Consider the following 27,671-nt stretch of genomic DNA (forward strand, 5'->3'; position numbering starts at 1 on the left):
TTTTCGGTATGCGGGCCTCTCACTGTTGTGGCCTCTCCCATTGCAGAGCACAGGCTCCGGATGTGCAGACTCAGCAGCCATAGCTCATGGGCCTAGCCACTCCGCGGCATGTGGGATCTTCCCAGACCAGGGCACGAACCCATGTGCCCTGCATCAGCAGGCGGACTCTCAACCACTGCACCACCAGGGAAGCCCTAACATTATTCTTAATGTAGAGAAACCGAAAGTGTTTCCTCTATGATCAGGATCAAGGAAATGATCTCACCACTCCTACTCAGTATAGTACTGGAAGTTCTAGCTAGAGTAATTAGGCAAGACAAAGAAATAAAAGACATCCAGACTGGAAAGGAAGATGTAAAACTGCCATTATTTGCTGATGATATGATCCTATATATAGAAAAATCCCAAAGAATTAGTCCAAAACTCTTGGAGTAATCAACAATATCAGTAAAGTGGCAGGATTTGAAATCAGAGAGAAACCAATTGGATTCCTTTGCACTAATGATGAAACATCAGAAAAAAGAAAGTAAACCATCCCATTCACAATAGAATTAAAACCAATAAAATATTTAGGAATAAATTTAATCAAGAAAGTAAAAGATATGTACAATGAAAACTACAAAACTTCGTTAAAAGAAAATGAGGAACACACAAAAAATGGAAAGGCATCCTGTGTTCATGGATTGGAAGAATTAATATTGTTAAAATATCCATATTACCCAAGACCATCTACAGATTCAATGCAATCCCCACCAAAATACCAAAGACATTCTTTACAGAAGTAGAAGAAACAATCCTAAAATTCATGGGGACCCACAAAAGACCCTGAATAGCTAAAGCAATGCTGAGACAAAAGAACAAAGCTGGAGGTATCACACCTCTGGATTTCAAACTATACTACAAAACCATAGTAATAAAAACAGTATGATACTGGCACAGAAATAGACACATCGACCAATGGAACAGAATAGAAAGCCTAAAATTAAATCCCAGCATATATGGTCATCTAGTATTCAACAAGGGAGCCAAGAATACTCAACAGGGACAGGATAGTCTCTCAACAAATGGGAAAACTGAAGAAATTCATGTAGAAAAATGAAATTGGACCCCTGTCTCACAACACTTACAAAAATTAACCTAAAATGGATTAAAGAGTTAAATATAAGACCTGATACTATAAAACTAGAAGGAAACATAGGGAAAAAGCCCACCAATGTTGCTCTTGGCAATAATTTTTTGAGCATGATGCCCAAAGCACAAGCAACAACAAAAAAAATTCACAAATGCAACTACATCAAACTCAAAAGCTTCTGTTCAGCAAAAGAAACAATCAACAAAATGAAAGGACAACCTAAAGAATGGGGGAAAAATTTTGCAAACCACGTATCAGATAGGGGCTTAATATCCAAAATATATAAAGAGCTCAGTCAACTCAATAACAGAAAAGCAAACAGTCCAATTAAAAAATGGGCAGAAGAACTAAATAGTCATTTCTCTAAAGAAGACATTGAGATAGCCAACAGACAAATAAAAAGATGCTCAACATGACTAATCATAAGGGAAATGCAAACAAAAACCACCCTGAGATATCATCTCCCATCTGGTAAAATAGCTGTCATCAAGAAGACAAGAGACAACAGTTGCTGTCAAGGGTGTAGTGAAAAGAGAACCTCTGTATGTTGTTGGTGGGAATGTAAATTGGGCCAACCAGTATGGCAAACAATTTGAAGATTCCTCAAAAAATTAAAAATAGATCTACCGTATGATCCAGCTATTCCACTTCTGGGTATATACTGAAAAGAAATGACTACAGGATTTTGACGAGATATGTGCAGTCCACATTTATTGCAGCATTATTTATAATAGCCAAGATTTGGAAACAACCCAAATGCCCATAAATGGATGAATGGGTAAAAAAGATGTGGTACATATGCACAATGGAATATTATTCGGCCGTAAGAAAGGAAGATATCTTCCCATTTGTGACAACATGGATGGACCTTGAGCACATTATGCTAAGCGAGGTAAGTCAGACAGAAAGACAAGTGCTATATTAGATCATTTATATGTGGAATCTAAAAAAATTAAACCCATAAAAAACAGAGAGCAAATGGAGGTTACCAGAGGAGGGGGATGGCTAGGAATGATGGTGTTTAAGGGTACAAATGTGTAATGAGTAGTAAATAAGCCATACAGATCTAATTCATATAATAAATACAGACAATAATATTGTATTATAATTATGTAATATAAATATCACTATATTGTCAATCATATTATAATATGTAAATGTATCTATGTAATAAGCTATATACCTTACGCTTAACAAAATGTTACATGTCAGATTTATTCAATAATAAATAAATGCCATCCTAACACATAGTTTACATATAATAAATATTTTTGAATTAATGAATAAGATATTGACAGACTAGTATTTTTTTCTTCCTGCAATCTACATAGATGCCCATCATTATGTAATAATGTAGTAATTATCATTATCATTTATTGAAAACATATTATTTACCAGTCTTCCAGTTTCTTTGTGATATGCCAACAAACATACCCATGATACACTATTATTGAAATTTTACAGAAGAAACTGAATTTTGGATTAAAAGACTTGCTTAAGGTCACCCAACCAGTAAGTGGCACAGTTAGAATTTTAGCTAAGGTCTTTCTGCAAAGCAAAAGTGCTGGCCACTATCCTAATATTTTGACTAGGTTTGGCCATAGTTCATGTTATATTAAATGGTCAAATTCCTTAGGGTTTAATGCCTAGATAAGTCTAATATTTCCCTTAAACTTGAAAATGTGTTTCTATTTTTCTAAGGGATTGTTAGTTTATTCATTACAAATTAAAAAGAAATTTAATTATGAAGTATTACACAGCTCTTATAAAATAATTTGCCAAATTCAGAAGTTAATAAAGTAAATTTCTCCTTTCAAATTGTATTCCCTAAAGGCAACCACTTTTAATAACCTTATTTGTACAAAGCAAGACTTTTTCTGTGCCTACATTCACATATTCATGTAGTTAAAATTGTTTTTTATAAATATGCGATCATATTGTACTGTACTGTATCTTCCTTTTTTGTCCCATTACAACATGTTTTGTCCATGTGATGACATTGATCCACTTAATTTTTTGTAAGGACAAAATAGTGTTCCATTTTATGGAAGTACTATAGTCCATCTCTTGCTTATTTAGGTTGTTTCTGTTATTTTAATAGTATAATGATACATCATTAAAAAATTCCTGACTCATCTTGAGTGTCTTTTGGTGCTTTTTAAAACAACATTTTATAAAAGATCTTTTATTAAAGATACTTTAATTCCATTTGTTAATTTCTTCAGTATTTTACATGTTTTTCAATGTACATTGTATCAAAATTCCATAAATAAATGTTTGTATTGAATACATAAAGGTAATACTTTCTCTTTCACATTGCCTTGCAGAAGCAGCAAATTCACATATTTTGTGGAAGTAACATCAATCAGTTAACTGTTCAGAACGAATTTCTAAAGGTGCTTACCTTTTTTGGAACAGTGATGACATTTGACAGTAAAATTTAACATAGGTATCATCAATCCCTAACTTCAGCTTCTTGACTAAAGGGCCTTGTTTTCTGAAATTTTAAGGACCTTGTTTGTTTCAATGTAATTTTTCCTGAAATACACATAGGCACTCACAAGATGGTTTGCTACAGATCTCAAAAGCGCAAATATACCCAGAACCCAGGTCAAGGGCTTTTAGAAGTGTAAATTTTCTTTTCTGTAAATTGCCTGTGTTCTGCTGCTTTTCAGTTGGGTTGTTTAATTTTTTCAAAGTTTCTTTTCTGTCCCTCAAATATAGTGACAACAGCACAAAGTCTTTGGTTTTCCTGTTTATGGCATTCCTCGTTTATGAAGACATGACAGATCTTAGAAATTTACTGCACGTCTGTCCTGAAATTTGTGTTTTATCATTCCCATTATAGTTTTACTACCATGTGTATGTGTATGCACTTCTAATGAACATTCCTGAAGTCGTGTGACTTTTGAAACTCTTATAAATGAAAGTTTTCTGTATGTGTTCAAAGACCAAATTGTTTCCTTCCGGCCATATACACGAGTGCCTATTGTACTGCATTCTCACAGTACTCGGTATAGTGAGAAATTTTTGGTTTTTGCTATAGATGTTGATGTTTTTCCACATCTTCATCTTTATTTATTGTCATTAGGAGATTGGTGCTATTTTATGCCACACAATTTCAATATTATATTTGGAAATGGCTTACGTGCATTTTTCCTCTTGCCCTTTTTTCCTTGCTTTTTCTTCCCTTTTACTTCTCTCCCTTCTGTTCTCATCCTTCCTCTTCCCCTTCGAGGGAAGTGATGGTTAGGAATGCAGCCTTGAGAGCTAGACTACCTAGAATCAAATCTCCGCTCTGACACCCACCAATGTGTGACCTTGTGCATATCGCTACAGTTCCCCCTGCCTCAGTATCTTCTGCTGTCAAATGGGCATATTTATTTATTTCATCGAGATGTGAAAGGATTATATGTGAGTTAACTCAGTGGTATGTAAATGCTAGGAACAGTGCTAGCACATAAAGTATTAATTTGTTTAAGATATTATGATTCTTTTCTCTACTTCTTTCAGCAGGTTCATTCAGAGATCTGCCTGTCTATTACCCATAATCACCCCAGGACTCAAGTTACTAAGAGCATGGGGGTTCCTGTTGGGTTCTCAACAACTCTGTCATCCTAAAATGGGGAGAGATGTCCATGCAGTGAAAGGTGTAGTGAGGGAGCTTGCAAATGGCCTTCTTCACAGAGATTAAATGTGGCAGGTGACATGCTGTCCCCCAGAGGAAGCATGCTTCTCAGAGGAAGCAGCTCTGGGAAGACAAAGGTTGAGTGTTAGGAGTAACATCCATTATCTCTCTGCACCCACTGAGAGAGTCATGTGGGACAAAATAGACAAGATGACTGCCTTTTTTTTTTTTTTTTGTGGTACGCGGGCCTCTCACTGTTGCGGCCTCACCCGTTGCGCGGAGCACAGGCTCCGGACGCGCAGGCCCAGCGGCCATGGCTCACGGGCCCAGCATGGCTCACAGGCCCAGCCACTCCGCGGCACGCGGGATCTTCCCGGACCGGGGCACGAACCCGTGTCCCCTGCATAGGCAGGCGGACTCTCAACCACTGCGCCACCAGGGAAGCCCAAGATGGCTGCCTTTTGCATCTTAAAGTTTAGTGGAAAGACCCTCATAAAACAGTTACATATGATTGTGTTAAGTGTTATGAAGAGCTATGAGGGTGTATAATGGAAAGGCCTCATGGATTCTGGGGATTCAGGGAAGGCTCCATGGAGGAAAGGACTTTAAGCTGTTGTCTCTCCCACGTGCACTCTAATAATTTGAGCCAAGAATATAGTTTATACATGTCTCTGCTATTATTTTGTACCTGAAGGTCAAACATACAGCAATAACGCAACTTTCTTTTCTTCTAATTGTCTAGTGTGTCCTCACACAGTTATTTCCAGCTAATTTTATTGCATCATACGATAATCTTATGGTGCCTTCCATTATCTGGTAAAGTGAGTGACTATTCTCTTGTGTAGTTTTTACAGTTTGTTCTTCACTTCTGCTACCCTTTATGCAACCTTACTGATCTGTGCGACTTCTCACCACTACTCTTTTTCACATCTGGGTCACTGACTTGATGCATAATTTTTGTTCCTCTCTCTGCTTTTGTAGGTTCTTTTCAGTCAGGCTTTCTAGGTAACTCTCTTTCCTGCTTATCTAGTAGATAATCTGTCTATTTGCTTCTTTAACTATTTGTCACTGACAGTTTAATTGCTAATCCTATTTGCTTTCTCAGCCAACTTCATAGTATTGTTTGAAATATTTTCCCATTCTGTTTGCGTTCTAATTATATAAATTTAATGAAATCTATATATTTAACATACAACGAAAACAAAAAATAGCCTAAGAAAACACAATTCTTGGGAGAATTTTTTAAAAAGTAAAAAATAAGTGACTAGCAATTCTTTATTCATTCAGCAAATGTAAGGTGCTAAGTGCCAGCCAGCCTTCTAGGAGAGAAATTACTCTGTGGTCTACAGTAATTGCCCTAAGCAACATGACTTTGATGGGGATGGAGAGGAAGAATTGTAATGACTGAAAAAATTAAGATGGAGATCTGTCCTGACTAAACCTTTTTTTCCTATAAGTCAGTAAAATCTAAAGACTGAATTTCTTATCTCTTTATAAGGCCTATGGCCCTGGCCCCTGCCTCCTTTAACTGAAATACATGTTCTAAGAACTCTATCTAGAATAGGTAAAATGACGGATTCATTTTACTTCGAGGCAATTCATTTAACTGATGTAGTAAGTGAAATGTGCAAGGATTTTAATTTTGCATAATATGTGTAGTGGCATTTAAACAGTAAATTCAAATAATTATGTTTTAAAAATAATGACAAAATAGCACATTGCTTTTTAAATTTCCTTCTAAAAACCGCTGGTGAATTAATTAGTTGCAAATAGGTGATTATAAAAGTAAAAAAAAGTAAAGCTGTTGAAAGCACATGGCCTCTTAGAGAAAGGTTAATTTTTGAAACATAGCTTATAATTTCTGGAATACTTTCTTTAGTATTTTAATTTTATTTAAAATGACATTTGAATTATAATTATCATTTTCAAAGAAATTAAAAATTAAGTTTAACAGGTTGATTTGCTTTAGAATTATATTAGTCACTAATGAAATGCTGTAAAAAATTTCTTTTTAGCGTTGTGGATGTATTTCGAAAAAAGGAGAATGATGCAGCAGTTAAAATCCAGAGCTGGTTTCGAGGATGTCAAGTTCGAGCATATATCAGGTATATTGATTTTGTCATGGAACCTCAGATATATCATAAAAATATACTCCTTAGAAAATGTAATTTATTCATGTGGTTCTTACTGCAAACAATTTTTTATTTTACTTGTAATGAAGTTAATAAATTATATGATGTCCTTTAAAGACATAACTCTTTTTGGTCATATTTTCTCACATATAAAGAAACTAAATGATGTTGACCATATCTCTTTTAAAAATTCTCAATGTCATAAATATACTTGATCAGATTATTTTCTTCAAGTTCCATAGGATGTGACAAATGATTGGACTTGTATTTTTATAGCAATGAATTTATTGACTGGTAAGAAAGAAAAACAAAACAAAACAAAAAGAAGCTATTCCAATCCTCTCCAACATGTTGGTAAATAAAGACAAATGACACCAAAATGATGTCATTCTGATTACAGAGACTGCAGTTGATCCCTGTCTTAACTGTTTACACTTTTTCTTCAGTGCTCAAATTTCCCTTAGTTTCTCATCAATTCTGAAAAATATTGCCCTGGAAGAATATGACTAATCCATAATTAACTCAGATGGTCAGCTAGGGGCTATACTGTATACTTCCTTATATTTACTAGTAGGAGCCAGACATGCAAATAAAAGCATGAAGATGACGGTTCTCTTTTGGCCACTATACCAAATAGGAACATGGGAGCAGAGAATATTTTTTAATTCAGCAGACTAAAATGACTTTAAGATAGACTGAGTAATATAAGTATGAAAAAGGGAAGTGTTTCTTGACCTCACAAATTATTTCAAAGTACTTATATAGCGATTCATATCAATAGTGCCTGGCTTATTTCTTAACATGTCACTATGGCCTGTTTTACATAGTCTTTTAAAAAATATATTTCAATATTTCATTGCATTCTTCTTTCTTTTTAATTTTCTTTTGACTTATTTATTTTTATTGAAGTAATTTACAATATTAGTTTCATATTAATTTAAAAGCGATTCAAAATTTTTATAGATTATATTCCATTTAGAGTTACAAAACATTGGCTATATTCCCTGTGGTGTACAATATATCCTTGTAGCTTATTTATTTTTTACAGAGTAGTATCTCTTAATACCCTATCCCTATCTATTCCCTCCCTCTTCCGTCACCCCACTGGTAACTACTAGTTCATTCTCTATATCTGCACGTCTGTTTCTTTTTTGTTATATTCACTAGTTTGTTTTATTTTTTAGATTCCACATATAAGTGATAACATATAGTATTTGGCTTTCTCTGTATGACTAGTTTCCCTAGGCATAATACCTCATGTCGTTGAAAATGGCAAAATTTCATTCTTTTTTGTAGCTGAGCAGTATTCCATTTTGTGTGTGTGTGTGTGTGTGTGTGTATACATACATATATACATATGTGTGTGTGTATATGTATATATAAAAATATCTTCTTTATCCATTCATCTGTTGACGGACATATAGGCTGCTCCCATATCTTGGTAATTATAAATAATTCTGCATTGAATATTGGGGTACATGTATCTTTTCAAATTAATGTTTTTGTTTTCTTTGGATATATGTACCTAGGAATGGATTGCTGGATCATATAGTAGTTTTTAGTTTTTTTAGTTAGGTCATATTTTTAGGTTTTTGGGGAACCTTCATACTGTCTTTAAAAGTACACATAAACTCGGCTTTGAATTTGATTTCTTGAATTGCGAAAAGAAATATTCTAAGCAACAATTGAAGATATATCATTGTTTCAATGAAAGCATACTAATAAGCATATTTTTCACCCAGGTACTTGCACAGAGTAGCAACAATTATTCAGAAACAATGGAGAGGTTACTTAGGCAGACAACATTATCAACTAATTGTGAAGGTAAATATAAAATTTATATATGTTAGCACTTGAATTATTCAATTTGTTGTAACTAATTCACTTTAGTCACATTTACATGTAGTTTTGAAGTTATTGATAATATTTACAGGAGAACAAAATTGAGTTTAATGTTTAGAGCGAGAATTCTTCTCAGAAGCCTTTGCTGATTTTTCCATGGAGAACTGATGACTCATTTCTTTATACCCAAACTATACTAGATATTTTATTTTTGTTAAAGTACCGTTCACAGCATATGCATTTGTATGTGTTATTTGTTGAAGAGTCTCTATTTTCTAGACGGTGAGCTCTTTCAGAGTAAGCACTGTAGCTTGTTCATCTTTGGTCCACCAACATTTAGACCAATCCCTGGCCCATTGCACTGTCAATAAACATTGGTTGAAGTGCCCCAAATTAATTCTACAAAATAAAAATGTAAGATAATTTCTCTCTGTGCTACTTATCATTTCCTATAATTGACTCTTGGGATTTTTTGAAGATTGACTTAATAAACATAGCATAACACAATCATCTATATCCACTCAATAGACTTGCAGAAGTATGAGATAACGTGCCAACTTATACTTCAGTTTAATGATTTCAGAAATTAAGAAAAAAATAATTTTTTGATACAAAATGAGGAGGTTAATAATCATTTGCCCACTTCACAAGTTTTCTGATTTGTTACTATTTTCTATAATAGTTTAAATTTGTTCTTCATTTATTTATTTATTTATTTTTTGCGGTACGCGGGCCTCTCACTGTTGTGGCCTTTCCTGTCGTGGAGCACAGGCTCCGGACGCGCAGGCTCAGCGGCCATGGCTCACGGGCCCAGCCGCTCCCCGGCACGTGGGATCCTCCCAGGCCGGGGCACGAATTGGTAGGCGGACTCTCAACCACTGCGCCACCAGGGAAGCCCAGTCCCTGTATTTTATTAACATCATAATAATAATGCCATATAGTATATATTAGGCTACAAAATGAATGGTATAGTTAGCAATTTAAAAACTTTAGTAACAGTTGCTCTTACTAAAATTTAGCAAAATTTTTAGCCCTGTATGTAAAGTAAGTACAAACAGTGCAGCTATTTTGGAAGCTGAAGAAACAGAACTGCTTGCTCTCTTACCCTGTGGCCTCTGTTGTCATCTGAGCCACCAGAGCATAATCTGAAAGCCACTGATTTTAATTTGCTTGTCTGGGGAAGGATCACAAAAAACTGATGTTATTAACTGCCTGGGGGGAAGAGAACTTGAGGAATAAGCGTAGGAAGTAGACTTTTTACTGTAAACCCTTTGGTAGCTTTTGAATTTTAAACACTGTGAATATAGTATCTGTAAAATAAATTAATTAAAAAGGAAAGTCAATTTAAAAGGTACTCCCCCCACCAAACACACACAGGCAAGAAATAAGCGCTCCGGTGAGAAATTAATGTTATCTCCAAACGTCTAAGAGGTGCGACTTGCACTGAACCTCGGGGCATCAGGAGACTGTAGCCCGGGGAGAGGGAAGGCCATTTCGGTTAGGAACAGCGTGAATGAAGGTCTGAAACTGGGAATGAGCGCATGGTGTAACAGGAAATGGCGAGGATGTTGATCTAGATGGCCCAGAGTATTTCAGGAGCAGCGGCAGGTTGGTAAGGAGCTGAATGTGACTTTAAGACAATAACTTCCTACATTTTTAAAGGACTTTCTTGTTTAAACACATGTTTTACATTCATTGTCTTCATATTTTCCAGTAACAGTCTGTCACGTAGAACGTGCAGGTGTTATGTCTTCATTTTATAGGTGGAGACATGGAGGCTCAGGGTGATTAGATGATGGGCCTAAGGTTCTCAGTTCCTGATCCCTGCAGATCCATATGCTAAGTACCTACTAAAAGTCTTCTCTGGAGGTCCCTCAGCTTCCCCCAATCTGCTGCTCCTTCTATATTCCTTTATTCCGGTAAATGGTACAACCATTCAGCTGGAAATCCACCTTCTTTTCCCCACCCTCTCTCTCTTATCAGTCATCCAATACTTCGCACTGTTGCCTCAGAAAATCTCTTGACTCCAACCTAAACTTGATAATTTCGCTCCCATGCCCGCAGTCCTCACAGCGGCATGCAGCACAGAATTCCTACTCTCCAACGTGCCATGTCACGTCTTCATAGTCTCATGATTGCCTATCTAACGTCACTTCTTGCTAAACCTGTCTAAACATACTCTGGACACCTTAAACCACTTTCCATGATATACCAAGATACGCCACGCCCTACAGATTTTCTGCAAACGCTGCTTACTCTGCCTGGAATGCCATTGCTCACTCTGACCTGCCTCCCATAGGTCTGAGTCCCTATTCATCCTTCAAGACTTTACTTACGGATTCACCTTCCGGATCTCCTGAGGCTGAGTATAGAATGGTAGGAGACTGCAGATATTAGGTGTGCCTTCCTCATGCTTTACTCCTGTAGGTGTTTGTGTCACTGTGACCCATTTGTTCATTTCCATCTCTTATTTGACTGGGAGCTCCTGAGATGCAATGACTGTTCTATTTATTATATCTCAAACGATCACAGTAAATGTCCCATAGAAAGCCTGTAGAATTTTTTGCTAACTGGATAAGTTAATAACTCACCGGGATATAAGTTGGAAGACTTCGCTATGGTCAACCTAGCTGGTGATTGGTATCCATGTGTGCCAAAAATTCTTCCCTATCCGCCTCCTCATAAAAGAATGATTCCTCCACATCTCATTGATTTTGGGCTAAGCCATGTGCTGTGGGCCATAGCCACAGGGAAACTTAGCCCACGTGTAATGTGAGTAAGACATAAACTTTTTGTTTTATAAGCTAGTAAGATAGCTGCATTTTTATCTCAGCAAAGCTGATTAATGGTTGTAATGACAACAAAAGCATGGATGTTGATAAGAAAACATTCTGAATGGGACACTCAGTGAAGCTTTTACAAAAAGATGTTGTGAGATTTTGAGTTTGTGATGACGTTAGGACACCTCCATGTGGTGGTATCTTGTACAGCGATTTTGCTATCTTTCGGAAGAGTGCCTGGCACATTATAATTAGCGCTGAACAAAAGCTTATTGAAGAGGACTTTTAGGTGAAGAGTCAGAGCTGGAGATAAAGGTTTTAGAGCCATCATTATACGATGGCAGGATTTTCTACCTGATGGAAAAGTATCTGAACAGTAGAGCAGAGGGCCAAGGGTTGAGGCTTGTGGAATGCATTAGTAGGATTTAGGCAGAGGAAGGGAGTTATAGGTAGATAATAAACAGAAAAACAGAGACACAATATCACAGGAAGCAGAGGAGAAAACTGTTAGAAAACTAGGAGTTATCAACAGCCTCACATGTGGCAAAGGTCAAACAAAGTGAACTGTGGAAAGTCAGAAGTCCTAGGATCTCTTTAGATAAGTTCTGTATTTTTAGACAGCCTCCCTCAAAATTCTACTATACAAGAACATTTCTATCCAGCTTTTAAATAATTCTCACAGCAACACCAGTCAACTTATCCAGTCCTATAGTGTTATGCGTTCTCCACCATGGTGCCCTCACTAACCCACGATAACAGAGCCATTCCAGTTTTCTTTTCTCATTTGATTCTTTTTTGCTTCCTGGATGACTATTGTTTTTGTTTATTTTAATTTTCAACGTCCATTCAGGTCTTCCTGCTGACTTTCATGCTGCCGTATCTGGCAACGTAACTCAAATGTGTCTGTCGTAGGGACCGAGGACTGTTGATTCCCAACCTCAGAAACCTTTCCCTGTTAGTGAGGATGTGCTCTGATTCTTCTTTTTTATTAACAGTGGATTTCTAGTCACCTGGTGTTTGTGTTCAGTACACGTGCATCCCAGACCTGCTGAATTCCTGCTATGATTTTACTGCAACCTGCGCTTCCCATTGGATACTCAAATGGTCCTACTGTTCTGGTCCCCTTCTTGTTTTCAACTGTATAATGTTCTATATAGCTTGTCCTTACCACTTTTTGCTTTATTTCATAAATGGTGAAGTGAAAATAGTTACTTCTGTAGGCGATAGTACCAGGAAAACGTTCAAATATTTCATCTGCCTCTTTCGGAAAACTAACATGTTGAGCGTTACCTGAGTGAATTCATCAATATAGCCTAATAGGACAGCTGTATGTATCTTGTTATCCTTGTCAATTTCCCCATTATATAGTTTATTTGATGTTTAATATCAAGTACACTATTTTTAGTCACCACACTCTGAGGGCAGCTACCCTAATATATGTGATTAATTCTATATGCATTATTGTGAAAAATATATATAACTGTACTTCTAAACAGCTCAATGTTATGTTTTTAAATTGAGATCATTCGGTGAATAACGTATATATGGCACCACATTAACAGAACGTGGTTAAAACTTTTTGTTAAAGTATATTAATAGCCTCTGGTAGAACTGATTAACTTATAAAGATAATTCTCATTAAAAATAGATTATTCTTCAAATTATAAAATTAATTTAATTCATTGCTGAAAAGGCTCACAATACTTATATACTGCTTATCGTTTTACTGCTCTTCTCACAAAGTTTTCATATTTGATTAGTATTTGAAAGAGTAACAATGGAAAGAAATTGTATTAACTTTAAATGGAACAAATGCGTTGTCATGATAAATACCAGCAGGTTTATTTTGAATGGATAGTAAAAATAGATAAAATTTCAGTCATTAATTTTAAAACTGATGAGATTGACGTGGTTGCTTGTACGGACATTTTTATTTCTCTTCATTAGATAAATGAATGTTCCTTCTATAGCCCAACTCTTTTTATAAATCTCTTTATAAGGCTTCCAAATCAGTTATATGTTAATGAGGCAACATTTATCACTCTTTAGTGTTAGAGCAGAAAACTGAAACATAATCTATTTTTTCCCCTCAGGATCTGGCATTTTAAATAAATACCAAAGGCTGGATAACTTAAGACTCTGACTTTTCTAATACAAATTTAAAACTTTACTAACATATTTTCATTATAATAATATGATTTAGATTTAGTTTACTTGCTTTTAAAGATTACATTAATAATAACGGTGAAAAATAATATAATTGGCTTTTAATTTTTTTTGTGTGTGGAAGACGGAAGGTTATTTTAACAATCAGCTGTTGATAATGACCAGATTGGTATCAGTTGCCAGCGAACAAGGCAAAGCATATGCACAAAATACTCATGATTATTTGATAATAAATCATTTTAATGATCATACTCAAAATTATGGAATGAAGATGGCACTGATGTGGAAAATAACAGAGGCACAGGCTCCCCAGATCTGTTATCCATATGTGCCTGGCTTCTAGAGTTTCCAGAGTCATCACTTTAATGCAAATTTTTCCTCTGTATTGCCCAGTCTAGCAAATAAAGCCAGTTCATCTGGTCAAGTTCATATAGATGTATTACTCAAATTTATTATAAATATGTATTACTTTAAACGTTCCGTTTTTGAAAATGATTGACCATTTGAAACTCAGGTTTTCTTGTTTTCCAACCTAAATGCTCAACAGTAGTGGAAAGATTAGTTAATTTATGGTATGTTCATTAGCAAACTATCAATGTAGCCATTGTATATAAACATATGTGAAGAAGGAAGTTGAAACTGAGGAGAAGGACATACCTGTACTAGATATGTCTACTAGGTGGACAGATCTGTCTAAAGGCTTTTAATAGAAATTAAGCCATCAAGGATTTAAGGAGAAGAATTTGCAATCTGAGTTTAAGACTTAAGAGGAGAAACATTTCTAGTTCACAGGGTCTGGAACATGGCTATGGGAAGTGGATGTCATTGCGACTGGGAAAGGCAGGCAATAGTGAGAGCAGGTAATTGAGTGTGTTGTATATGTGAATTTGAAAAGCCTCAAGATACGGCAGGAGTTGCGGTGAAGAATATGACCTTTAGCTTGGTGTCAGAACGTTTAGAGCATATTATTGGAGTAGGTCAGGGGAGGCGAGGAGGGGAAAGGAGGAGAGTGTACCTAGAGACCTGAGGATGGGTGACAACACCAAAAAGGGAGAGAGAGTGATAAATGTGCAAAGCGTGAGAGTAAACAGTGAGGTTTTTTGTTCTTTGGGTTTTTGTCGTGGTAGTTGTTGTTGCTTCTAAAGGAGTACTTAGTACTGGTTTGAGATGGTTTGAAAATATCCACTGGAGCCGAGAGAATGCCAGCAGCTTCTTCCAGTTGCTGGTGCTTAGGCTGGGGGAGAAAAGGTGGTTTCTCCTATAAATGTTTGTGAGAATAGCAGGAGACAGAGGATTTGGACAGCTAGAAAAGGATGATAAGACATTTTAGGCAAGCGGAGTAGTAGGAACACGGACGTGAAGAAGAAAAGATAATTTGATCAGATTGAGGTTTAAAGGAGTGGCGTGGTGGGAGATAATTGGAGAACAACATTGGGACCTGGTGCCCTGAGCTTTGAATATCACTTGACCTCTAAGAGAGTGGTTCTAACCTATCCCCACCCCCGCCCCTGCACTGTAATTCACCTGGTAGAAAAAACGGAAACTCAAACGTGAGACATGCTCCCATCGATATCATGGTCCAATCCCATTGAATAGCAGCCCTGTCCAAAAGGTCCACATGGATACTGACCACTCAGAAAATCGTTTTTAAAAGGAATACAGTTGAGCTAGGTGACGCGATAAGGGCCATATGACGAACAAGTGGTTTGTTTACTGTTCAACTGCTGTTTTTCATCCCAGGAATTCTTCCTGCGCTATCTGTTGTAAATGTAATACATCAATTCTGTTCATCTTTCTTTCCCTCTTTTCTTTCTCCCCCTCCCTCTCTTTTCCCCTTCCTTCATTTAGTCAACAAATAGTTGGGAAACATCTATAATTGAGCATCATATTTTCATTACATTGAAACTATCATCTTTTATGCTTGATTTTCACCCCAGATCTTTAGTCTTCCTCTTTAAAATAAGCTTGGTACCTTAATGATAAAATAGGAAATTAATATATAGTAAGGAAAATTTGGGGATTTTTCTCTGCTGATGAATTACTATAGTCTGTCATTCCTGGATATGTTATCAGTATTTAGTAGCTGTGATATATTTGCTTATCCAGCTCCATGGAATGGAAAAAAAAAACGTTTAGGACAGAATCCTGGAAAATAATGTTAAGAACAAGGGTTTTTGTATGAATTATAATTTAACTCCTGATGTAACCAAAAGAACAAATATTAGTATAACAAATAATCGTCATTGCTCAGAATAGAAATATAGAGACTTAGACAGTATTTTACAAAATTTCAAAGTGTCTACTGTCTCATAGATAGCTTATGGAAATGCATGATTCACATTCACAAATGATTTTTTAGTGTTTTTAAAAATTGTGGTAAAATATATATAGCATAAAATTGATCATTTTGACTCTTTTTAACTGTACTGTTCAGTGACATTAAGTACATTCACATTGTTATGCAAGCATTACCACTAACAATCTCCAAAACTTTTCCATCATCTTAAAGGGAAACTGTACCCACTAAACACTAGCTCCTCCTCTTCCCCCGGTGCCTGGTAACTACTCTTCTACTTTCTGTCTCTGTGAATTCGACTAATCCAGGTACCTCATATAAGTGGATCGTACAATGTTTTCTCAGATGTTTTTGTGGTACTTTCAGATCTGGGCTGTAGAATTGAGAGTCAATGTAATATCCATCTGTGCTTCACGTGAGAATGATAACCTGGAATCAGAGTGCTTTCCCACCTTTTCACTATACAATTCACAATTCTTAGGCTTAAACCTATATCTCTTCTTTGTTCAGCATAAAATTTAACCTCTTATACCTTTTGGAATTTTACTTATAGTTAAATTACATACTGTTAGCCGCAAAATGTGTAACAGTGATAATCCCTTTCCTAATGACCATCAGCTATGTCCCAAGCACCTTAAATACCTTATCTCATTTTATTCTTCACAAGAACTCCATGGAGTACGTGATGTCCCATTTTGTAAGTCTAGTAGTCAAGACTGGGAGACTTCAAGTAGCTTGTTCAAGCCGCACAGCTGGTAAGAGCAACGTCAGGACCTGAACTCAGGTCTGTGGCTTGCAAGCTCGCTAATGCTCACTGCTGCTGACTGAACAGCAATGTGACAAAAGATAAGAAACAGTATCTTTTTCTGAACCCAACTTTCTCAAATATATAATTTCCAGTGTTTCTTCTGTGTAAAAATATTTAATGGTTATATTTGCCTTGAAGAAATACTCTAAGTAAATATTTTAAGTTGACCTCAAACACCAAGAATTATGCCTTGCTTGCCATAACGAAGAAAGAGAATTTAAAATGAAGTAACATCATTCTGTTCATTTGTAAATAACATATTGCAGCCAACTGTTTACAAACTGCTCAGACTGTTGATAAGTAATCCAGCCCTGCTGCTCTCCACAGACAATTTGCTTTGGATCAGATCAGGCAATTCAAACAATACTAATTACAGTGATACGCTTTTATATGAATTCCTGTTTGTTGCAGGGAAGAAAACCCCTATATAAAAGGCTGAGGCACTTATCTCTGATTTTTGCTGAAACATAACACCTATTACCTAAGTTCAAGTTTATATTAGTCTGATGAGTTTTCACTGAAGAAAGTGGAAAAAATATGTATTTCAATGTTTATTGTACCGTCATGAATTATGTTAATTGTATGTTTTAATTGAAAGAGCAGATGTGGAAGTTTTATTTAAAACAATATTTTCATTGAAATAAGCTATGTTGCTAAATGATTATTTACTGTCCCAGAGATTCGTGCATTAAAAGACAAATGTGTCTCTACTAGAAGGAAACCAAGTCTTTAGGAAGTCTTCATTATGTCAGGGGATTTGCTGTAACATGATATCATTGTATTTATGATTTTATGGTGTTAAAATGAATATTAAATGAAACAAAATTCCCAAGGATTACTCAGGAGGCAGCTAAGTACATAACATTTTGTACAGATGGTTGGAAGGCACAATTTTGCTCCATCACTGCATCCATATCCTTGAACGATTTCGACTGAAGACAGCATTTCTTTGAATTTTTCATTAAATCAGACGTCTTGAAATATGAATTCCTTTTATGTTTCTGTGAGTTTTGGCTAAAAGAACCCCAGTGAATAAATCATACAATACTACGTGTCACCAGCACTTGTGAATATTTCTGCTTTGTTATTCTATTCTCAGTAGAGCACCATTGATTATCAAACTCAGCGGAGAGCATTTTATGATCATATATCTCCATTAGCTCCTAGTTTGACTACCATAGATTTTTCTGGTTAAGCCTGCATTATGTATTAGGAAGCCTATCTCTTCAATACAAAGTTTGATTTCATTTTTCTAAGCATAGAACTCTTATTATGTATTATGTATAAAGATTCTTATCTTTTATATGTAAAAATAGGCTGCACTGTCTTTGTGTAAAACTAAAATATATGCCATCTTTTTTTTTCTCGATTCACAGTTAGCATATTACACTATGAAGATGAATCTCTACAATGCAATGGCTGTCAGGGTAAATATTTCTTCACTTGTTAAACAAATGAAAAGTCAATTGTGCCCTGAATTTGCTTTTAATAAAATGAGCAAACCAGAATAATGCAAATTTGATTGATATGCTAATGGTAAAGAGAGAAAAGAGTACATAGATTAAAAGTTAGTCTACTAAATAGTCTTGGCAGTGTTAAAAATTAGAGTAAAATGTAAAACATGTAATTATCAATGCTTATGTTTTAGAATGTTAAATATCTCTGAGCCATGACTAGCGAAAGACTGTAAATATTAATGAAGCAGTGTATTAGTTTCCATATGTCATATAAAATATTGTGATAAATAGATGAGCATGGTTCTGGAATATAAGATTCCTGCCCAATACAAATCAATTAGAAATTATTCATATGATTTCACAGTAATAAAGTCAGTTTCCAGCTTAGAAGTTTTATTTCTATCATTTCTGTGTTCACTTTTATGTGTTATTTGCCTAATAGGAAGCTGAATTTAGCGATTATGAGGCTTCCTTGGTTTCTGCTGAGATTTGGGGAAGAGCCATGACAAAAGTATAATTTCTTTTGTATCAGACAATATGATTTTAGCTTAATTGTGAAGCTATTATAAATGGGGAAATTACTGAAGTTAACTTCATTAGTCCTTAAAACCTACATTTTAATGGTACCCTATTATATTCTCTCTCATTAATCTATTAATTCTTGCTTCTGCTAATAATGGATTTTATTTTGGATGAAGAAAGATAGTAAAATACCTTCTGAAAGTCCTGTGTTGAACTAAGGCAAGTTGAATTAACATTATTTTGCTGACTTACACTGCTTTGGGAAGGGACTTTCCTATGCAGATGTGAGTGTGTTGGAGCCCAGCCCAGGGCAGATCTCTAGTATCTGTCCACCTCTCGGTGGTTCTGTAGTGTAAGGGAAAAAAAGAAGAGGAAGAAGTAGATCTTTTTTGCTTCTTTTCCAGAGGCAGATACTCCAGATGCACTGGTCTATATTTACCTTTCTTAGAAATCCAGTAATACAAGAAAATAATGTGGCTTTCCTCTTTTAACGGGAATGCTTGAGTCTGGGAATTTAGGAGATTCTGATTCTCTGTACAGCTCTGCCAAAGACTTAACCTCTGAGCCTAAAACAGTGTTAGATTTTTTTCTTTTCTGCATGCCCTTTGTCAGATACGTCTGCAAAGTAGAAAACTAGATGACAGAGGACCTAAAGCATTTGATGGCGGGAGGCTTAGACGTCCCCATAGATCACCATAGGTCACCGAGGGAGACAGAGGCACAGGAGTCAGGGTTAGAAAAATGCATTTTCTTGTTTATTATTTAGCCCCAAATTTTGTATTGAATTCTGATCTGGCTTGAATCATTAAGATTCCTTTTACCTTGACTGGGCATATCTAAGAAACTCATATCAAACCAAGCCATTCAGAAGGCAGTGTTTTTGACTTATTCTAACATCATACTAAGAGCTACATTTCCTAACGTCACTGAACCAAACTTGGGTCCTCTTGCCTATACACAGTAAAGCCAATCTACTGACACCGGGTTGTGGTGAAGGAAAGTGGAGCATTTACTGCAGGCACCAGGCAAGGGTTCCCGGGAGCTAGTGCTTAAAAGGCCCAAACTCCCTGAAGGCTTTCAGGGAAAGGTTTTTAAAGACAGGGTGAGGGAGGGGCATTGTGGGGTGTGTGATCAGCTAGTAAACATTCTTCCGACTGGTTGGTGGTGAGGTAAGTGGGAGTCAACATCATCAACCTTCTGGTTCCAACCAGCCTGGGGTCTCCGTGCTTGCGGGCAACATACAGTTAACTTCTTCTGCTTGGTGGTGGTTTCAGTATCTGCAAAACAGCTCAAAGCAGACGGCTCAGAGTATTATCTGTAGTCCTTGAGGAGGAACTAAAGGTCCTTAACTTTGTTTAATGGCTAAACTATTATTATTTTGTCTTGCTTGACTGTTTTCCTTTCTTTCTGCATTTTCTCATTTCTCTGATTAAATTTACTCTTTGGAACTTGGGGAAGGCCTAGGAGGCTAAAGCTTCTCCACAGGCAAGAGGCAGATGGAGGAGGCCGGGTGTGGGTGAGTTCTGGGAAGGCCCCATAGGGTCCTGCTCGGTCACACCTAATAGTATCGCCCAGGGTTACCTCATCTTTGCTTAACATCAGCGGACAATGTTGAACTCTCCCTAAGTCCTGTGATCCTGGAAAACAGCAAAGTTTAAACCCCTCCCCCCCAACTCTTTTGTGTTTTGGAAACAGCTTACTGCAAAGAAATCCACCCTTCCCCATATGACTTAGCTGTGGATGGTCCCCTGTTTACCTATGTAAGGCCAGACACAGTCCCCCCAATTCCCATTTTTTTAACCTCACAAATGATTAGCTGAACTGCTTTTCTCCATTGATCAACTGGAAAAAACACGTTTATTAACCGAACTGTGCTTAAGCTTCTCTCCTTCCCCTAGGTCCCTGAACTTTAGCCGGCATATGGCTTCGCCTTAGTACCTCCTCCCGAGAATGGGCTTCAGGGTAAAGCATTCTCAGATCTCCTATATGATTATGCCACCCTTTTACCCCACTTCCCCACATCAGGTTCTTTCCAGCCTTGTTCACACCTTCCTATTAAAGGAAAACTCTTTGCCTAAGTGTCGCCATGTTTGCAAATCTTACGGTCAAAGATTCTGCGTATCACAATAGTCCACCTCCATCCCTGCAGGAGTCACTCACGCCCTCTTTCTTGCAGTAATTCTTTCAAATCAAGTCTATCCTTGCTAGGTCCAGATTTGTTTTCTTTCTTTTTTTTTTTAAATAATAATTTTATTTATTTATTTATGGCTGTATTGGGTCTTCGTTGCTGCGTGCGGGCTTTCTGTAGTTGCGGCGAGCGGGGGCTACTCTGTTGCGGTGCACGAGCTTCTCATTGCAGTGGCTTCTCTTGTAGCAGAGCACGGGCTTCAGTAGCTGTGGCACGCGGGCTCAGTAGTTGTGGCTTGCGGGCTCTAGAGCGCAGGCTCACTAGTTGTGGCTTGCGGGCTCTAGAGCGCAGGCTCACTAGTTGTGGCGCACAGGCTTAGTTGCTCCACGGCATGTGGGATCTTCCTGGACCAGGGCTGGAACCTGTGTTCCCTGCATTGGCAGGCGGATTCGTAACCACTGTGCCACCAGGGAAGCCCCCTATTTGTTTTTTATTTGACACATTCCAAGAGAGAACAGTAGAGGTGGGAATGCAGTGGTCATTAAAGCAAAGGGAAGGAAGACTTGAGCATTATCTCGAGGTTGAAATGATCCACTAAATACACTCAGGAATTTTTGCGAGGCTCTGTGGAGTATGTAAATAATACTGCGGGAAATTTATAATAGAAACCCTTCTCTACAAAGATGTTCAAAGACTTCCTTCAGAGGTTTGGATGAGTTAATTTGGTAACTTGGTAATGAGGAATCAGGAACGAGGCTTGCTGGCACAGAGGTTTATGTGATTACCTAACAAAGATTAATTTTTAGCATTGAGTGATCGCATGACTGGAACTGAACTTATTTGTAATGGACTTGGACAGATCTATTTGTAAGTGGATTTTTTGCAAGATGGTGCCCTGAAGATTTGTCTCTGCGGGAATGAGAGGCTGAAGAGACCAATGTGTGGTCCACATACCTTCATGGCATACACATCTGAAGATTACAACCCTAGCTTGATACCAGCAGCTGAAGTTTTACTTCTACTAGCCACAACTCTGCCTTTTCAGTTTTTAATCTCTGAAGTAACTTTGCTCGAAAGAGCTACCCTTTAAGTGATTAAAATGCAGGTGGCAGTGAGTGTGCGGGTGGAAGAATTTCTAGGAGTAACAGATAACTACCAGAAATCTGTATGGCCAGTAATATTCAGACAGATATATTTTTATATATGCACCTAAATCATACAGTAGAAAATAAAAAAACTTCTGTCTTACTCTGCCTCATATACTGAGTCAACCGCAAATTATGTATTTGACTATTGACTCCTAGCATGACAACTTATATTCAATTGTCAAAGAGGCTAGTGAATCATTTCTGAAAAGAGAAGGGATTTAAAATTTTCATTTGTAGCTAATCCATTCCTAAATAGATGTCACTTTTTTATAATGAAGAATAAATTATATGTATGTGATTAATGTCATAGATATTCATATCTTGATTTGCTGCCTTTGTTTTTAGAAAGGTCACCTTTTCTCTAAAGATTTTACCATCCCCCTACCCGTGTAGAATTGATCACTCTCCTTTTTTTAATGTCCCTATTTTACCATCAACATACTTCTGTTGTAGAACCGGTAACAATTTATTATCCTTACTAATTTACATGCCTGTGTCCACCCCCCACGCCAAAACACTGTAAGTCTCTTGGGGCCCGGATCCTATCTTCTTAGTCTTTGTATCTACAGTTCCTGGCTTATACTACGTTGTTAAATAAATGTCCCTGAATAAATCAATGAACGTTGGCTCATGCTTTTTTAAACAAGGAGTAAAAAACTTGTTTGTTTTAAATATTCTTTGTTTAGGTCCCTTGGCGGCCTTGATGGAAATTATTTAAGCCTTTGCTGGTAGATCTTTAAGGCTTTTTTGAGTGCTCGACTAGGCTAGGTGGTGTGGATAAACTGGACTTGGGAAGGTAATATTTGGTCAGTGCAGTTCATATGTGAATGGAAGACCTCATGAGCTTTGTGACGTTGCCAAAGTGTTATAACAGGTACAGGCTTGATGGAGGCTTGCTATGATATCAGCTGCTGTCAGAACCCCCAGTGTGCCTGTACAAAACCCCTGCGACTGATTTGCAGCTAGGCCAGTGACAGTCAATTAATACAGCAATAAATTGCTCAGTAAATTTTTATCTTGGCTCCTGGGGCCCTATTCCTCCCGTTTCTCCGTGCGACACATTATTGCCTTTTTGGTCTTTAATTTGAATTTACTCCAGATTAGGGTTCTGCTTTTCCTCCAGCATCTTGGCTGCTGCTCTGTGGATCTCATTTAAATTTGGCCTCCAAATTTTTTTTCAGTTCTCACTCTTTGAACAGCTTTTAGTATCTTATACAAATGTCATGAGTTGATTCATCTACTCAACTTCTTTCTCTCCCTGTTCCATCTAGATGTACGATTGTGTATCTTTTTACAGCCTGACGCAGAACTGACCCTGCATTTCTGATGCTAGTGAACATCTACTTAAGCACTTGGGTGCCACTTCAGACCCTCCAAACACAGGGCTTGGAGAATCAGTTTTCTAATAATATAAAGACGAAAGGCAAAATTACTTTATGTGTAGAAAGCCCATTTATAAATATCCACAGGTAGCAAAAAAAAGTGCAGTTTAGTGGAATTATTTCATCCATCCTAAGATCTTTTACTTGTTCCTCTTCTCCAGTACTTTGATTCATAGTTCTCAACATTTAGGATTTTCTTTTCTTTATGGCTTTTGTTTACTGGCTGACCCCATCCAGGATGAAGCCTACTGTATGGAGTGGCACATGTCTTATATCTAATTCTTCCATTTCTAGGGATATGTCCATTCAGCCTCAACTGTGTCTTTGAGGCCCCCATTTCCCCAGTAGAATGGTTCCAGATTCTCATATTTACTACCCAAGCGTGAATGGATATAGCTGGTAGATACCTGAGTATACCTTAGTCAGACCAACTGCCAGTGAGAGCTATATGTCTCTGAGGCATATATGCAAGAACAAGATTGCAATACCACGTAACTCCAAATCTTGGTAAGTCAGAAACATTGGTAAATAATAATGAAACCAGTTAGCAATTGCATAGCAGTTACCACTCCCCAGGCACCATTCTAAGTATTTTAAATATTTTAACTACTGTCTGACATGAGCGACTCTCTGAGGTAGGTATCATTATGATTCCAATTTGAAAGATGAGAAAATGGAATCGCAGAAAGGTATTTTGCCCGAGGTCACATAGCTAGTAAGTGACAGTGTTAGGAATTGAACCCAAGAGGTCTGGTACCCACATTCCTGTTATTTCTGGTCACGTATAGACTTGCCTTTACTTCTAGTCTTCTTCTCCTTTCTTCAAAAATCTGGATGAGAGCAACTATATGAACCCTTAACTGAGCTGTTAGGGACATTCTTTTGCTTACACTCTGGTTGTCTTGGTTGCCTGACCCCATGACCCTAGTAATTCATGAGCCTTCTTACTGGTAGTACATTTCACTCAGGGAATTCTAAATTTAGTAATAATTCGTTGAAAACCAAATTGAGACATCCCAATTCAGTGTCACGTGCTTCCCCTTGTAGGCAGAATTGGATGGCTTAGGATGAAAAACGTCACCTTATAAATGAATGTTTGAGCTGTGGTCTTCACATATTGCTATTGTTAGCATCTGGATTTGTCATCTCTCATAACCTCAGGTAAAACACCATTCTTGCTACAATTTTAAATGGATTTTTGTATAGGATGTAGCAAACGATGAAAGAGAATCTGTCATTTCTTTCCTGTATGGAGTACAAGGTGCAGATCACATAGATTTTCGTGATCCCAAAATTTGAATTTGGTTGTATTTGAACCTCTGCCATACCTGTTTTGGACCCTGAAAAATTAGTGGAAAGAAAAGAGGACTCTAACTTTGTTAAAACTTTAGAAGCCCCACCAAATAGTTACTAGGACTGCTGTTTTTCAATTGCTGTTTTATAAATTAACTCTTAGAATATACGGATCTTCAATAAACTCAACTTAATGAGGATATATAATCTGGCACAGACTTTGGAAGTTAACAAAGGTAAACTCTCTCAGCATTACTGATTCCTTGCAATTCCTTTGAAAAGCCTCCTTTGGGTCATCTCACACTTCTTGAATCCTAACTGGAGCAATGTCATATGAATGCAGATTTCAAGAAGTGCTAACATGTAGTATCTTGGAGATCTCTCTTGAAAAATATGTTCCATCAGACTATTTCCTTTCATTTTCAGAGATCTATGAGGATTGAAAAATGGTAATAATCTAAAACTTAGAGAGTTTTAAAGAACTGCAGATGTAATTAATTGTTTAAAGTAGAATTTCTTTTACCCTGGAAACCTTGTCCATGTTATTGATCAATCACATATACTTTCTCAATGGTTATTCATGGGTGTCTCAACCGATCCTTTATTGTTGCAGTTATTTTAAATGAGTTAACTTGAAATTAGTGCCCCAAGACATTTTAGTTCAGATAGAAATCCTCACTTAAAGGAAAAGAAGGAGTATAATAACAAGAGGACCACTAGAGTAACATATAAATATATATACACACATATATATAACATATATATAGGTATGTTTTTGACGTGATAATGTAGTGACATTGAGAGTGAAAACTTTGATATTACTAGATTTAAGCACCCTATCTTTGAAAATTTAGTAAACCCACTTTTCTGTGCTCACTGTATAGTCTTCAAGAATGTTGAACATTCTAATAAGTAAAAGTATAATTATGATGTGTCCTATTTATATGCTCTCATATACATTTAGAGCATTCGTCCTGGGAAGGGTATCATCAGTGAATTTGTCTTTCATGTTTTAATTTTAATTTTAGGTGCCAAAAGATTTTTTCTCTCTTTTGATAACATTAAGATTACTATGAATTTTGAGGAATAATAATAAACCCAATGGAGGGAAAATCTTTTCTATGAACAGATGGCTTTTGATATATCAAGGTTTTGTCATTTATTTCAGTGCTTAAAATAAACATTATTTATAAGACCACTTACATTTTGATGTTACTTAATGAGGAATATGCATCATTGATTTGACTAGCTTAAGAGGTCATTTAGAACTTGCCCGTTAACAAGCTGTAATCTGCTGAGCACGCAATGACTTTGTTTAAAATTATCTATTCAGAGCTGATCAATGACAATAATTGTTTTATACCAATCACTTCTGAAAGTTGCTAATTACTTTGAAGGACATGAATACTAGTCCGTTTCTGGAAGTCGTAACCCACTCACCTTGAAATGATCAAAAGTCATCCTGTTATCAGAAGTCATTTTGCCTCTTGAAAGTACTTTGTTTTAAAAAAATTAAGTTTATTCACTAGTACTGGGATATCAACAGGAAACATAGGCAAAATTTAAGATGTCGTTTGTTCCCATAACAGGAAGTATGGTAGAATCTCAGCTATTTGTATCTTATATCAATTAGATATTGGTTAAACTGGGCTCCCTATAATGTAAGAAAATGGTGTCTTTTACATTAAAGAGCATTGCACACACTCTTTCTCTTCATACAGTACATCCCTCAGATGTTTTAGTGGAAAAAGCCTGGGCTTCGGAATAAGACAGAGCTGGGTTTGTGTCCCGGCTCTGTCATTTACTCTTTTACCGGTACTGTTGTGACCATAATCGAGTTATTAACCTCAGTTTCTTCATTGTTAACGTGGAGATCATGCCCTCTTCACAAGGTTGCCATGAGGATTAAAGCAGTTAGCCTAATACCTGGCACATTCATGGAGTTCAGTAAATTTTAGATTCTTTACTTCACTGGATGGCGGCATCTTCACCCACTCACATGCCCAGCTTCTTTCAGCTGTTTTCACTCACTCACCTCTAACAAAGGCATTGAAAGGTGGATGATTATACTTCAGTGTGGATGAGTTTTAATTTGTTATCTTAGCCATCCCTTCACCTGTTAGGAGCTTTACTACCCAGTTGTGAATACCAGGATTTGTCTTGGAAAGGAATCGTAGCATGCTTTGGGGTAGATGTTTAAGGAGTTGATGCATTAGAAGGCTGTCTTGAGAGCTTAATGGTGGACTCTGAGGGCGTGGTTAGTGCTGTTTCTTTAGTTGCTCAGTGTGGAGTGGGAAGGAGCCCATGCCATTGGCCTCTGTTAGTTCCCTTCCTACGGGCACAGATTTTTCAGCCAGTTTCAGAGTTTGCCCTTTCAACTTCTTTTCCCCAAGTGGGCATCGCCAGTACTCTGCCGTGACCTAATCATAAACCACCATCCTCCGTCTTTCCTTCTCAGTACTTCAGCATGCAGCTTTTATGTTTTCTGACACATTTCATCGTATTTTATTTAAAATTCAGTGGTGTTTTCACGTAATAAGTAGTCCATCCCTTAACAGTATTTGATATCCTAATATTTTCCCATGCTTCCTGAGTCACTTCTATTGCCGATGATGGATTTTCTATCAGTAGTTTTGTTTACAACTGTTCCCGTCTTTAGTACAATTAATACTGTATATGGAATAAAAGTAAGCTGAAATTCATGTGAAGCCATCCAACCAGCTCTGTGACCCAAGGCATTTATTTGAGCTCTCTAAGTGTCAATTTCCTCTTTTATCAAAGAAGGCTAATAATAATCTCTACCTCAGAATGATACTGTAATGATTAAATAAGTCAGGAAAATAGTCATTATTCACATGTATAATTTATATATATATACATATTACAATTGGTTATTCTTTTTCATCAGGAAAATGGTTTTTGTATCAATTCCTCCTCTTTCTTTGCCAGCCATAATA

General features: G+C 36.8%; 1 protein-coding gene across 4 annotated transcripts in view; it reads left to right on the forward strand.

The window, feature by feature from the left end:
- The window catches only part of SPATA17 (spermatogenesis associated 17), a 333,016-nt gene that overhangs the window by 19,880 nt on the left and 285,465 nt on the right, over positions 1–27,671 (forward strand). For 2 of the 4 annotated variants that reach the window (XM_067020824.1, XM_067020823.1), the window contains exons 2-4: positions 6,776–6,865; positions 8,635–8,716; positions 18,161–18,211. In XM_067020824.1, coding sequence (XP_066876925.1) covers positions 6,776–6,865; positions 8,635–8,716; positions 18,161–18,211 — 223 coding nt within the window. The remainder of the gene's footprint in view (positions 1–6,775; positions 6,866–8,634; positions 8,717–18,160; positions 18,212–27,671) is intronic. The other 2 variants (XM_067020829.1, XM_067020833.1) reach the window with 2 other exon arrangements.

This window comes from Kogia breviceps, chromosome 1 (assembly GCF_026419965.1).
Source record: "Kogia breviceps isolate mKogBre1 chromosome 1, mKogBre1 haplotype 1, whole genome shotgun sequence".
In the NCBI taxonomy this organism is placed as follows: Eukaryota; Metazoa; Chordata; class Mammalia; order Artiodactyla; family Physeteridae; genus Kogia; species Kogia breviceps.